The sequence below is a fragment of the Chanodichthys erythropterus genome, chromosome 20, assembly GCF_024489055.1.
Source record: "Chanodichthys erythropterus isolate Z2021 chromosome 20, ASM2448905v1, whole genome shotgun sequence".
In the NCBI taxonomy this organism is placed as follows: Eukaryota; Metazoa; Chordata; class Actinopteri; order Cypriniformes; family Xenocyprididae; genus Chanodichthys; species Chanodichthys erythropterus.
Window position 1 is genome coordinate 38,561,800 of NC_090240.1, and position 14,091 is coordinate 38,575,890.

At 40.0% G+C, this 14,091-nt stretch overlaps 1 protein-coding gene across 2 annotated transcripts; it reads left to right on the forward strand.

The window, feature by feature from the left end:
* Positions 1-202: 202 nt before the first annotated feature.
* On the forward strand, positions 203-10,339 carry LOC137009766 (complement factor I-like). 2 transcript variants are annotated; one of them, XM_067372255.1, is made up of 13 exons: positions 269-428; positions 899-1,214; positions 1,906-2,056; positions 2,145-2,329; positions 2,705-2,812; positions 3,050-3,160; positions 3,589-3,645; positions 4,269-4,408; positions 7,873-7,976; positions 8,057-8,337; positions 8,792-8,893; positions 9,209-9,261; positions 10,301-10,339. In XM_067372255.1, exons 1-13 carry the CDS (start codon positions 378-380, stop codon positions 10,322-10,324), a joined length of 1,683 nt encoding a protein of 560 aa, XP_067228356.1. In that variant the 5' UTR covers positions 269-377; the 3' UTR covers positions 10,325-10,339. The 2 variants fall into 2 exon arrangements, with proteins under 2 accessions (XP_067228355.1, XP_067228356.1); XM_067372254.1 differs by lacking the exon at positions 10,301-10,339 and having other exon boundaries at positions 203-428; positions 9,209-9,609.
* Positions 10,340-14,091: the final 3,752 nt, after the last annotated feature.

Consider the following 14,091-nt stretch of genomic DNA (forward strand, 5'->3'; position numbering starts at 1 on the left):
TGTTCCTCGTTCAACACAACATATGACAGGTTAGGTGGATTGGACATGCCAAATTGGTCGTAGATGTGAGTATGTGTTTGTGTGGAAGTCCCAATGTAATAAGGAGGATTGGGGAAAGAGCTGACAACCAGGCCAAGAAAATACATGGACGGTCTCTTGCATATAGTGAGAGATGGTCATAGAATCACCAAGAGTCGGATACAACTGAAATAGTAGATTAGAAGTGTCAATAAACCAATAGACCTTTCCGGGATTTGATTCAGTCTGATGTCTGGCTTGTATTGGAAGCGGTTAATGATTTGTCCGACTCTGTGATGGAAGTGCGTCTGCTGATCTGACGGGACAAAGAGCAGAACAGAGAAACGGCTGCAGGAGTCATGAGGGTCCTCGCTGTTTTTATCTTCACGTGTCTCCTCTTCCAGACCGCCGTGAGTTTGACAGTTCAATCAAGTGTGCTTCTGTAATGTCTTGTGCGAAAACAGTCATTATTTTCCCAAAAATGTATTTGGAGTTGCTAACCCTAACCCTAGAGCAGAAATTACAGTCTTCATATTATAATACTGATTAAAAATGTTTTATATAATAAAAATATTAACAAAAGATTAAAGTAATTTCATGTTATTTTTAATTGTATGTGATGGTGTGATTCACATTTGTAATAAAACATTCAGCATCAGAGTTTTATTTTCAGGGTGGACGCTTTTATCTGTTTCATCAATTATTGAAAAATATGTTGTATTTCGTATTTTTCTTTGATGAAATTCAGCTCACCTTATTTTCATATTTTGTTTGTTTCAAATGTGATTTATCAAACTACTAGCAGACAAATTAATCTCATACTGTTTTTACTCTTTTAATCTTCTTTTAATTGATTTAATCTTTTCTGTCATGTTCACAGCCAACAGACGTGCCATTGGCAACACCAAAAACAGAAGAACCCAAAGCCTCAAAGGAACATGATGGTGATTCCTCGGTCATCCCCCAATGTCTGCATCAGAATTACACACGGCTGTCTTGTGCGAAAGTGTTCTGTCCACCATGGAGGCGATGTATCGCGGGACAGTGCGTCTGTAAGATGCCGTACAAGTGTCCACGGCAGGATTACCACGCATGTACGCTGGACGGACCTGAGTATTACTCCATGTGTCAGGCCAAAGCCATCTCCTGCAGATCCAACAGGCCTGTGTTCTCTCACATCAGCACAGTCTGCAGAGGTGAGGACTTATTCCTTGATTAATGTGCATGAAAACAAGAAATCTCCAGCTAACAAAATATGTTCTAAAAACAAATTTATGAAAACATTAATTCTGAATGTTCTTTGAATGCTCAAAACATCCAATTTTTTATATATATATTTTAAAAACGCTTTTATCTTGGTTATGTGAGCGTTAAGAAAACATTTTGCAAACATGGGAACGTTACTTTTGAATGAACGTTCTAAAACAAGCAGCAGCATTTAAAAACGTTAGATGAACGTCAAACTTATTCCCAGCAAAATTTACATGCATAAACTGATAAAAATGTATGCCTTTAACACAGCATAAATTACTTTAAATAGAAATAAATGCCCTCAGAGGGCAAAACTGACATGACAAAATACATATTTTGGAGTTTTTATTTTGGGTCTGTAGAAGTTGCCTTTAAATATTAAATATACGATGATCGATGAGCACAATCATGATATGAATATCGTACGCACATTACACAGTCACATCAAACTTGAAACTTTGCAGGCGTGTTCATGACCCTAAATGACAAACAGTCGCACAATTTTAAGAAAAACATCCTAACACAGTATTTCTGACAACTCAAAAATATGTCAGGTGTGTCATAATGTAAGTGTCGAGTGATTTGGTGTGTGATTATAAAGTCCTCACCTGTTTGTTTGCACATGTTTGTGTCCAGCGGGAGAGAGGGTGGAAGCAACTCTGAAGGACGCTGGCTCTTATAAAGTGGTCATGATAAACTCAAGGTTGGGAAAAACGTTTGTATGTGGCAGGGACTGGAATATGGCTGCAGCTAATGTTGTTTGTCAAAACCCTCTGAACGTCGCCAGGTAAACACACCCAACACATCACTACACACAAGCCTTCCTCTCGACTCAACATGTACTGATTGCTTTTCCTGCTTTGTCTTTGTCTCAGAGGAGCAGCAGCAGCGGCAGTGACTAAAAAAAAGTTTCTTGACAAAGATCCTGAATGGCCAACGGAGTGTATGAGTGTTCGCTGCACGGGATCTGAGCTCTCATTGGCGGAGTGCACCATCTATAATCCCCAGCCAATCACAAATAACACTGTGGCCATCGCAAAGTGTTATAACGAACCCAAAGGTGCTTTTTCCTCATTTTATCTGAAGAAATATATTACGACTGCCTATCTACATAAGTCACGCTGGATGCCATATTGTCAGAGAAAAAATCCTTACCGTGAGAACAAGCCTCAGCCATCCAGCAACCTGATAAGACCAAATGTCTTTTGCTTAAACCCACCCTGCTGCTAGTACTAGAAGCCAAGGAAACCATTGGCTTCCATAATTATCTTTCTATTATCTAACATTAAATTGACTTAATATGCATCTTTTTTCAGTTATTTTCTGTGCAACCATGTTACTGCATGATTTACCCCAATAGAACAAAAGGTATCGTTTCATGTAAATTCACGTTGAGTTATAATCTGCTGACACGTCACACACACTCTCTGTGTAGGCGAATGTAAGAAGTTCCTCTGTGTGAACGGGAAGTGTTTAAGCAAAGGAAAACCCTGCGATGGTGTTGATGACTGTGGAGACAACAGTGACGAGATGTGCTGCCAAAGTGAGTCTCTACTTCCTGCCTCTGTCTGTGACATCATCATTCCTCTTCCTGTTTTCCACAATCCATCTGTTGTTCGCCGTTTCTAAATAAATAAAGTGCTATTTATTTTTTAATGAAGTGCATTACATTTGTAATTGTGTTCATAATAATCAAAATCTAAGAATACCTTATGTATTGTCTTAAAACACAGTATCAAACCCATGACTATCCTAATATTACCGTTTCTGTTGTGTGAAGGCTGTAATAAAGAAAGCGAAGCGTTCCACTGTAAGTCGGACGTCTGTATTCCTCGTCACGCCGTCCGAGATGGAATCAGGGACTGTCTGGGAGGAGAAGATGAACTGGATGGTCAGTGAATTTATTTCATTACTGCTTAAACTGCTTCAGGAATCAGTTCCAGAAACAGTCTCTGATTTATTTTCATCTTCAGAGTCATCAAAAGTCCTACTCAGACAGGACTAGATTGCCTGAGGCGAGAACACTTTGTGAATTCAATTGCAACATTTCAAAACATTCAAACCACATCTGTGTTTTCTTCACACAGTTCGATTTATTAGTAATATATGAGCAATTATGGTTCAAATGACTTACTGTTTTTCAGCCCTGCCATCCTCTGAGAAATCAAAACCCATCTGAATGTGTCTGTGATTGAGATATATTTTACAAAATGCTTCTACTTATTTGACCTTCATTGAGCAACGCAACTAATTTCTCTTTGCGCTATCTGGTGGTTCTTTGTAATGAATTTACTGCCTGTTCTTTTCTTTGTGTTTCAGAAAACGACAAACCAGTAGAGAATAATCGGCAAGATTTGTTTTCTGATCCAGTGTCTGGTGAGAACAAACTCAAATGAAGCTGAACATCTGATGTCTGACATTTCAGCAAACAAAAACCTCTAGAAGAGACTCTTTGTGAATTAATCATACAGATTCTGATTTCACAGATAACAGGGAACGTTCTGGCAAGGTTCTCTCAAAGTTATGAACAAACGTTCTTCTGTAACATTAATAGAACGTTAGTTCAAAATTATCTGGTCTTAAATAATGCTCTCAAAACGTTAGCACAAAACATTATTTATAAATCATTAATTGAGCGTTTTTTCCTGAAATGTTTTAGTTGGATGTTCATTTAATATTTTTTTAAATGTTACTACTTGTTTCAAAACGTTCAGAGAATATTCAAAAGTAACATAATGTTTGAAGAATGAAATGTTCCCTTAACGTTCGCATTATCAAGAAAAAAAAATAAACTATTTTTAAACATTTAAAAACTGGAAATTTTAAAAAAGTTCAGTGAACATTCTGAAATAACGTTTAATAAGAATGTTAGCAAAACATTCTTTATTTTTGTTAGCTGGGCAAATGTCAAATGTTTAGCAGTTGTAGTTTGTGTCTGGAGTGTCTCCACAGGATTCACACGGCTGAATCAACACATCTGCTATGTCACATTGTTCCAGAGATCAGAAGAATACGTTCATCTACCGAGAGCCAGCTGGAGTGTGGCATTCCCAATATGGAGTATGAGTACAAACAAGAGGATGTTAGGACTTCCCATTCACGCAGGAAACGCATAGTAGGAGGAGAGGAGGCCTTACCGGTCAGTATTAAAAAAGCAAACTTCAGAAACACCAGGGCAGGGCAATATGATGATATATATTGTGGTTCCCGCCTTCTAGCCAATCTCTTCCTTCAAAAAGAGATGCAAGACACCAGACTGCCAAAGAACAAAAACTTTAATCTGGTTGATAAAGCATACAAGCTTCTGATCATGATTGAGGAGTGTTATGGTTTTCTACAAAGAAATACAGAAAATAAAATGTTTAAATATAAAGTTGCTGAATTTTAAAATGCATGTCTGCAAATATGTCACATTTCTTATATAGATTTAAAATTCACTTCAGAGTTTTATGTACACTTGACAGTTTGATGTACATTGTAAATGTAAATATAAGATGCAGTTACAGTAAGATTCTAGTACTATTGATTAGAATGTACAGAAAACATTCAAAAGTAATGTTCCATGATTTTTACAAAGTGGAATGATCCATTAATGTTCATAACCTAAACAAATGTTTTTAAAAGCATTTTTAAAAAACTGGACATTTGAACATTGAGAAATAATGCTTTCATAGCTTAAAGGTGCAGCAGGTGATCTGGGAAATGCTAACATTAGCCTGCTAGCATTGAAAGCATATGATCCCACCTTCCCTGCAAATCGCCGGCCCAAAGCCAAGCCTCCGTGACGCAGCATAATGCACACACACACAGCTGCTCTCGGCAAAGCATCACAAGAGACGGCGCTGAACTATCTCATGTCTCAAAGCACATAACTTTACAATAATAATGAGCGTAAACAACTCGGAGAGCTTGTACCTGGCTGCTGCAGATTAACTTTTGATGTCGATACTGGTGACATGGAAACACATAATTCAGAGTCTGAAAACATGAACGGCTCCGGTTAGAACGTTGACGAGTTGCCATCTCTTAATTACGGTTGTTATGTCATGAACGTAGTATAAGCCTGTTGTTTTGATTCGGTAGGAATTGTAAAAGGTGGCTGCTCTTTGTATGCAATGCTCCGTGACTGATGTCTGTCTATATAAAGAGTCTAATATGTGCTGATGACATATAATGTTTGTGGGAGATGCCATTGGATTATTTCATCAGAATTTTCCTTGCCTGGAACTGTTCAAACCTGTGGATTATATACAGACTTTCTGTGGATTATTTATTGACGGACTCATTGTGCCGGTTACTGGTTTTGGAGTGTTTGGCACAGATTTATTGTTGACAGACAAACATTGCTGGAAACAGGTTTTTGTAGCATTTTGTAGCAATTCATTGACTGTTTTGAATGATCCAATGTGGTTATTGAACATAAAAGAATATCTTAAGGTGGTCACATTCTTTTAAGGTGCCCACATCCTTAACAATCCATCTGCATTTCCACGTGTCCTGATGCTGCACCTTGAAGTGGAAGTCTTGGAGGACAAAGAACCAGCGAGTAACCCTAGCATTCGTATCCTTTGCCCAGGCCATCCATTGCAACAGAGCATGGTCAGTCACCAGAGTAAAGCTCCGTCCCTACGGGTCATACTTGGTACCTGGCTACCTTTCCACTGTGGCATACTTGGTTTTGGCAGGAGTAAGCTTCTGGCTAATGTACACAACCGGGTGTTCTTCTCTATGCTGAATCTGGGACAGGACAGCTTCCAGCCCAGAGTCGGAAGCATCTGTCTGGAGTGTGAAAGGGCAGTTCAAATCAGGGGCATGAAGGACCGGAGAAGAGACCAACACTGACTTTAATGCTTGGAAGGCTGCTTCACCATCTAATCTCCATTCTAGTCTCTTGGGCTGCAATTTCTTGGTCAGGTCTGTCAAGGAGCAAGCTATTCGGTACATCGGTAGTAGCCTGCCAAACCCATGAGGGCACATACCTGGGACTTTGTTGTGGGCTGAACATATGAGCGAAAGGCCTTCTCCTTTTGTTCCTGGGGCATGATCAGACCACATCCAATCCGGAACCCCAGGTACCGTGCCTCCGGATAGCCCGAGGGGATATTTTTGGGGTTGGCGGTGAGCCCAGCTTGTTGCAGCTCTGACAGAACTTTCTGGAGGTGGTCCATGTGGTCCTCCCATTGGTCCGAGTGAATGACCACATCGTCTAGGTGTGTAAGCATGTGGTAGCTGTCGAAGAAGAAGACTTCAATGACTTTCCGAAAATCATTTCAGGAAAGGAAGGTTCCATCATGCTTTGTGACCGGCTGGCCATAGGCTCTGTGATGCTTAAATGACCACCAATTTCAACATTCACTAGACTTCTTCCTCAATAGCCTGCCAACGAGCCTCTGGGACTCTGAAGGGCTGCTGCCAGACAATTATTCCAGGGGGAGTGTGGATTTCCTGCTAAATTAAGTTGGTCCGCTCGGGTAATTCTGAAAACACATCTCCGAACTGTCCAACCAGGGATTCAAGCTCTGTCCTCTGAGTGCCTGACAATTGTGGTCCCAAATCCTCAGTTTGCCAGAAAGCAGCCAGATGTTCTCGAGTTGCTGTCCACTTTTTCAACAGGTTGATGTTGTACATTTGTTCTCCACTCCTCCATCCCGGCTGGTGGACACTATACATCCCTAGCCCAACCTGCTCAACTATGGTGTAGGGTCCTTGCCAGGATGCCAGGAATTTAGAATTAGACCCAATCTTCTGGCTGGAATTCCCGAGCTTGAGCGGGCCGGTTATAGAGACAGTTCTAGGTTTAATTTATTGTTACTGTAGTTCTCCTCAACACTATGGAGCAACGTCCTCAGGTATGAGGGTGAGGATGCCGATAAGCAGATAGGAAGTGAAATTACAGAAAGGGGTTGTATGAAATGAGGGTGTTTGAGTTGAGCCTACTGTTTTCATCCATTATTAGGCTACTGATGGGGAAGTTGTGTTTTTCTGCTGTACCTCTGAGCCTTATTTTTAATTAAGCGTGTGCCAAACGAGGTCTTGAGACAAGTTCCTCTGTTAAACTGTTTGCAGTTCAACCACGTAATGCACGTGGGAAATGCCATTGGATTATTTTGTCTGAACTTTCCTTACCTGGAACTGTTCAAACCTGTGGATTATATACAAACTTTCTGTGGATTATTTATTGAATCATTGTGCCAGTTACTGGTTTTGGAGCATTTGGGACAGATTTATTGGGAACAAACAATGCTGGAAACAAGTTTTGTAGTATGCAATTCATTGTTTTCGAATTCTCTATAAAGGTTTAAAATGTCCAGTTTTTTAAATGTTTTAAAAATGTCTGTTTTTAAAACATTTAAATATTCAGAGAACATTCAAAAGTAACAATTATAAACATTACAAAAAAAAATCCTTGAAAAATGTTTAAATAATGTTTTTGGGAGAAAGTTTGTTCATAATTCCTAGAATGTTCTGAGAATGTTCCCTGTTAGCTCGTACAATGTCAACAATGTAGTTCAACAATTTCACTAGGCAGCACATAATAAAATGAAAAATACCTCAGAATACCTGTTTTGGTTTGACCTCTGTGTGTGACCTTTGCCCCTACAGACTCAGATACAGTGGCAGGTGGCCATTCAGTATGGAGGCTCAATCCACTGCGGAGGGGCGTATCTGGGTGGCTGCTGGGTTTTGACCGCCGCCCACTGCGTCAGGTACAACCAATCAGCACACATTTGGATAAACCTGTACAGAACAGCTACTGAGAAACAGCTGTGCATTTGCGTGTCTGTAGGCACAAACCAAAGTCCTACCGGATCAAGATCTCCCTCTGGAAGAAGCATCGTAAGCAGTCGACGACCGACAACCTCCAAGTGAAGAACATCATCATCCATCATGAATTTAACCCACAAACCTACGCCAACGACATCGCTTTGGTGCAGCTAGAGGAGCTGGGTCTTTCGGACAAGTGCATGCAGGACAACCCCGCTGTCCGATCCGTCTGCGTGCCCTGGTCCACCCAACAGTTCCAGCCCAACGACACCTGCACCATCTCCGGCTGGGGCCGCGACAGAGGTTCGGCTTTAAGCTTCTCTAGGGAACCTTAAAGGGTTCCGTCAGGCGCTTCATAAATAGAACCTTTCAGGGGTTCCCATCATGGGATCATTTTATAGATTTAGTTTTAATTAATTCATTTTTTTGTTTTTGTTTTTAATTTTATTTAAATTTTAAACATCATAAACAGACTTTATCAATAGGAAAAAAAACTCTGCTATATGCTAGAAAAGGGGGGTGGGTTTCATGGTGACTTTAAAGCCCGTTCACACCAAGGATGATATTGATAAAGATGCTGTTCTAAAAATCGTTTTAAATATAAAAGAATATCAGAGTCCACACCACAATTATAATGATAACGGCAGAGGCATAATCATTGGAATCACTTTCAGAGCATTTCTTTTTTCTAGTTGATGAATGATAAAAACATTGAAAGACATAAAAACATATTGTCTCTATGTCTGTTTGTCTGAAGCGGGAATATCATCAGTGACTCTAAAATGGGCAAATGTGACGATTATTGGTAACTGCGAGAATTATTACAAGGACCGTTTCCTCCCTGGAATGGAGTGTGCAGGTATGTGTGTGTGTTTGACTAAACACTAAAATGTTTGATCATACGCAACATATAATGCTGCCTTCACCTGCTTTTAGAATCATCATAAATACAAGTTTGCTCTTCATGAAACTGGATGTGAACGATTTTTCAAAAATAAATTTACTAGAAATTTCTGAGTGAAAGCTAGTTTTATGTTTTATATCTCATGTGTAAATGAGCAGTACTTTTGTAATTAATGTTTTAGCATCTGTTTAATTAACGGAACAGTAGCATGTACTTGGTGACTCTTCTTTCAACTGTTCCTGTTCTCTCATTGGTTGTGCTCCATGTCAGGTGACCTGGAGGGGAAGGTGGACTCGTGTCAGGGTGACTCCGGAGGGCCACTGGTGTGTAAAGATGCGTCTGGCGTGTCGTATGTGTGGGGAATAGTGAGCTGGGATGATAAATGTGGTGAACCCAACTATCCTGGCATCTACACTAAAGTAGCACATTATTTTGACTGGATCCGCTTCAACACAGGCTGGGCGGCTGTAGCCAAATATAACCAGTAAAATGAATCGGTTAACATTTGCCGACTGATGTTACTATATGTGCTTTTGAACCTTTGTTTGTTGTTGCTCAGTCCTGTCTCTTTGTTTCCATGTGTTTCCTAGTTTGTTGTGCTTTTGAGAAATTAAATTGTTTTATGTTGAATTTCTGATGTGAATTTCCAAATCAGATTTTAAACCACATATAAATGTTGTTTAGATTTGCAAAAACTGGATTCTGTCTTTTTTTTTTTTTTTTTTTTTGCCAATGCAAACATGTTCATATAAAACCTGTTTTATAACCTTCTGCTTGAAAAAAAAAAAACTTAAAAAGCCACTTCAAGCCAAACTTCTTATACACTGATAAAATTAGTGTAGTTTTGTAGTCATTTACTGTTTCTACATATTTCAAACATTGAGAATTCTATAAAAATAAAATTACATTTTCAAGAAGAATCAGTTGCCACCCAGGCACAAAAGTTTGCTTGGTGCTGTTCATTCTTTTGATGATGAGATGGCCAGAATACATTTTACAATATTCTAATATTATTGTATATAGTATTATTAATCTCATTTGCAACCTATGTGACTTGTCTTCATCAAATTGAATGGGATTGTTCTATCAAAAATAAAAACTACTCACCTTCATGTCATTCTAAAAATCAGATACAGAAGATATAAAGATTTTGGCTGAATTTAAATTATAGACTGGAATATATTCTTGTAATCAGTATACATGTAAAAGTAGCAGTGTGTTAAACAGAAAAGGACAGATGAGGTGATGCAAACAACAAGGCTTTATTGTGGGTAATGGGCTAAGCAGAGTGGGAATGCAAACAGGTAAGGATATGAGTGTTGATTGAAGACTTGGCTGGTGAATACAGTGTCTCTTGTGCAGGTGTTGTGGTGGTGGTGTGGCTAAGCAGAGGATTCCGGGAGATAACGAAGGGAACAGAAGACAGATCAGGAACAGCAAGTAAGTTACTCAGATGAGTCTAAAGGGTAGGGTTGTGAAGCTTGTCGTTGATGAGACCAGACAGTGAGGAGAAGAGAACGGTGGCATATAAAGGCAGTGTTGATGAGGGTGCACAGGTGCAGGTGATGATTTGTGGCAGATGTGATAATGGCTGACTGGGTGCAGGTGTGGATCAGGAGGGATGCTGAGAAATGTAGTGCAGATGGGTACTGAGCTTGTGACTGTGCTGTTGACTATGACAGTACTCCCCCCTCCCAGTCGGCATGTCCACAAGCTGTAGATAGCTCAACCAAGGAGGGAGGAAAGACGTCCTGGAGTCGTGACAGGTAACCAGGCTGATGAGGGCAGGTCATCTTCAGGATGGTACGGGTAGTTCAGAGAACCAGGGTGGTGCCGAAAGTTCAGGGGGCCAGGGTGGAGCTGGCAGTTCAGGAAGCCATGGTGGTGCAGGCGGTTTTGGGGTCCATGGGGGTGCAGGTGACTCAGGAGCCCATAGCGGTGCAGGTGCCTTCTTAGCTTTGCCGATGTAGCCCAGACGGATAGCCAAAAAATTTATTTGGAAGAGCTCTGGGTTTCTGGGCTGGAAAGGACTCTATAGTGGGCTCGTGGGGTGAAGATAACTCTAAGGTGGGTTCATGGGCTGGAGCCACAGTCTGTATGGCCCAGACACACACCAATGCTAGTCAAGTCTAGTCAAATTTATTTATATAGCGCTTTTACAATTGGTAATTGTTTCAAAGCAGCTTTACATATTAGAAGCACAGAAAAAAGTGAAGTGGTTAAAAATAAACTGTACAAACAAGCGTGGTAATATGTAACATATACAAGATGGTGCTACATTAAGCCAATGTCGGCTGACTCCCAGGGGTGGAAAAAACCCCCTAGGAGAAAAACCCAGCGTGCTAGCACTGGGAAAAAAGTCCTAGGAGGGAAAAAAACCCTTGGAAGATATATATAATATATGTAAATGGATATGGAGATCAAAATCTGAATTATACATTTTTATTATAGAGATTAAAAATAGATTATATATAAATATGTGCAAGCGGATACGGGGATTAAAAATCTGAATTATAGATGCAGCCAGAACTGGGTCTGTAGGCCCATTGTCTCCTGGGCTACGTTGTAGTCAGGTCCAGACACAGGTTCTCCATCTGATCTGGATACGGCCTGGATCCAGCACCCGGCAAACCTCAGGATAAGCAGAGAGACAGATATTAGCGTAGATGCCATTCTTATTCTGATGTACAGGTATATCTAGTGTTATAGGAAATGTTCTCGGTTCCGGCCGACCTAAATATTGCAGCGTAACAATCCTTTAACGGATTTGAAAAATGTTAATGTATTGATAATGTGTTATGTGTATGCAAGAGCAAAGAGATGTGTTTTTAGTCTAGATTTAAACTGACAGAGTGTGTCTGCTTCCCGAACAATGCTAGGAAGATTGTTCCAGAGTTTAGGTGCTAACTAGAAAAAGGATCTGCCGCCTTCAGTTGATTTTGATATTCTGGGTATTATCAACTGGCCTAAATTCTGAGATCGCAATAAACGTGAAGGACTATAATGCATTAAGAGCTCACTTAGGTACTGGGGAGCTAAATCATTTAGAGCTTTATAAGTAAGTAGCAAGATTTTAAAATCTATACGATGTTTAATAGGGAGCCAATGTAATGTTGACCGAACTGGGCGAATATGGTCATACTTTCTGGTTCTAGTAAGAACTCTAGCTGCCGCATTTTGGACCAACGGTAGTCTGTTTAAAAGCCGAGCAGAACAACCACCCAGTAGAGCGTTACAGTAATCTAGTCTTGAGGTCATGAATGCATGAACCAACTGTTCCGCATTTGTCATTGAGAGCATATGCCGTAATTTAGATATATTTTTTAGATGGAAGAAGGCGGTTTTACAGATACTAGAAACATGACTTTCAAATGAAAGATTGGTATCAAAGAGCACACCCAGGTTCCTAACTGAGGACGAAGATTTAATGGAGCACCCGTCAAGTGTTAGAGAGTATTCAAGGTTTTTTCGTGAGGAAGTTTTTGGTCCAAAGATTAGGATATCAGTTTTTTCTGAATTTAATAATAAGAAATTTCTTGTCATCCAGTTTTTATTGTCAGCTATGCATTCTGTTAGTTTTGTGAATTTGTAGTTTTCGTCAGGGCGCGAGGAAATATAGAGCTGAGTATCGTCAGCGTAGCAGTGAAAACTAACACCATGCTTCCTAATTATCTCTCCTAAGGGCAACATGTACAGAGTGAAAAGCAATGGTCCTAATACTGAGCCTTGTGGTACCCCATATTTAACCTGTGATCAATACAACATCTCTTCATTAACTACTACAGACTGATAACGGTCAGATAAGTACGATTTGAACCATGCCAAAGCAATTCCACTAATGCCAATATAGTTTTCAAGTCTTTTTAAAAGAATGTTGTGATCGATAGTGTCAAAAGCAGCACTGAGATCTAATAACACTAATAGAGAAATACAGCCACGATCGGATGATAGGAGTAGATCGTTTGTAACTCTAACGAGAGCAGTTTCAGTACTATGGTATGGTCTAAATCCTGACTGGAATTCCTCACAGATTCCATTTCTTTCTAAAAAGGAACACAGTTGTGTTGAAACTGCCTTTTCTAGTATCTTTGACAGAAAAGGTAGATTCGATATTGGCCTGTAATTTACTAAATCTCTCGGATCTAGTTGAGGTTTTTTAATAAGAGGTTTAATAATAGCCTGCTTAAAGGTTTTTGGCACGTATCCTAGTGTTAAAAATGAATTAATTATATCAAGAAGTGGACCTTCAACCACTGGAAGCATTTATTTCAGTAGTTTAGTCGGCATTGGGTCTAACATACATGTCGTTGATTTTGATGATTTGATAAGTTTAGATAATTCTTCCTCTCCTATAGCGGCGAATTATTCTAGTTTTAGTTGCTAAAATAGGAGCAATAGGGGCAATGCTCTCTGGGATCAGAGCTAGCACTGGGCTGAGTTCTGGGACTGGAGCTAGCTTAGGGACTGGAGCCGACACTGGAGTGGACTCAGGGGCTGGAGCCGACACTGGAGTGGACTCGGGACACCGCCACGATCTGCCAGCAAGTTCTCAGCTCATCCTTCCTTTTCTTTTTGAGGTCTGGTCTTCTGTCATAAACAGAAGAAAACAGACGAGGCAAGTACAAACAACAAGGCTTTATTGTGGGCAGGGCCGGCGATTGCTATAGGCGAACTAGGCGGTTGCCTAGGGCGACAAATATGTTGGGGGCGCGGGCGCCCTCTAGGGTCGCCGTTACGTTACGTTAGGTGCGCAGTTGATGAAGAAAATGAAGCGGTCTAATAAACCCTCCGGTGCACAGGGACGAAAACGGAGAAAGATAAAAGGAAAACCCAGTATAGAGGTAAATCTTCTCATCTCAGCTATTAAGGTGTTAAATGAAATAAATGTGCTTAGTATTGTGCATCATCACCTTGAACTAGCGGTTAAATATTGGATGTGCGCGTGCATGGAGTCTTACTCTTAAAGTGACAGCAACCTAAAAATACCTGCGGTTGTCTGTCATGTCAAACAACAAAACACAGCTTTAACAAAGATTAATCTATATTACATTACATTTACACAGTGAACAGTTTCATTTTATATTTAATTATTACATTTCTGTACACGGATTAATACTACAGTTAGAACTCATATTTTATTTGTAACTTTATGT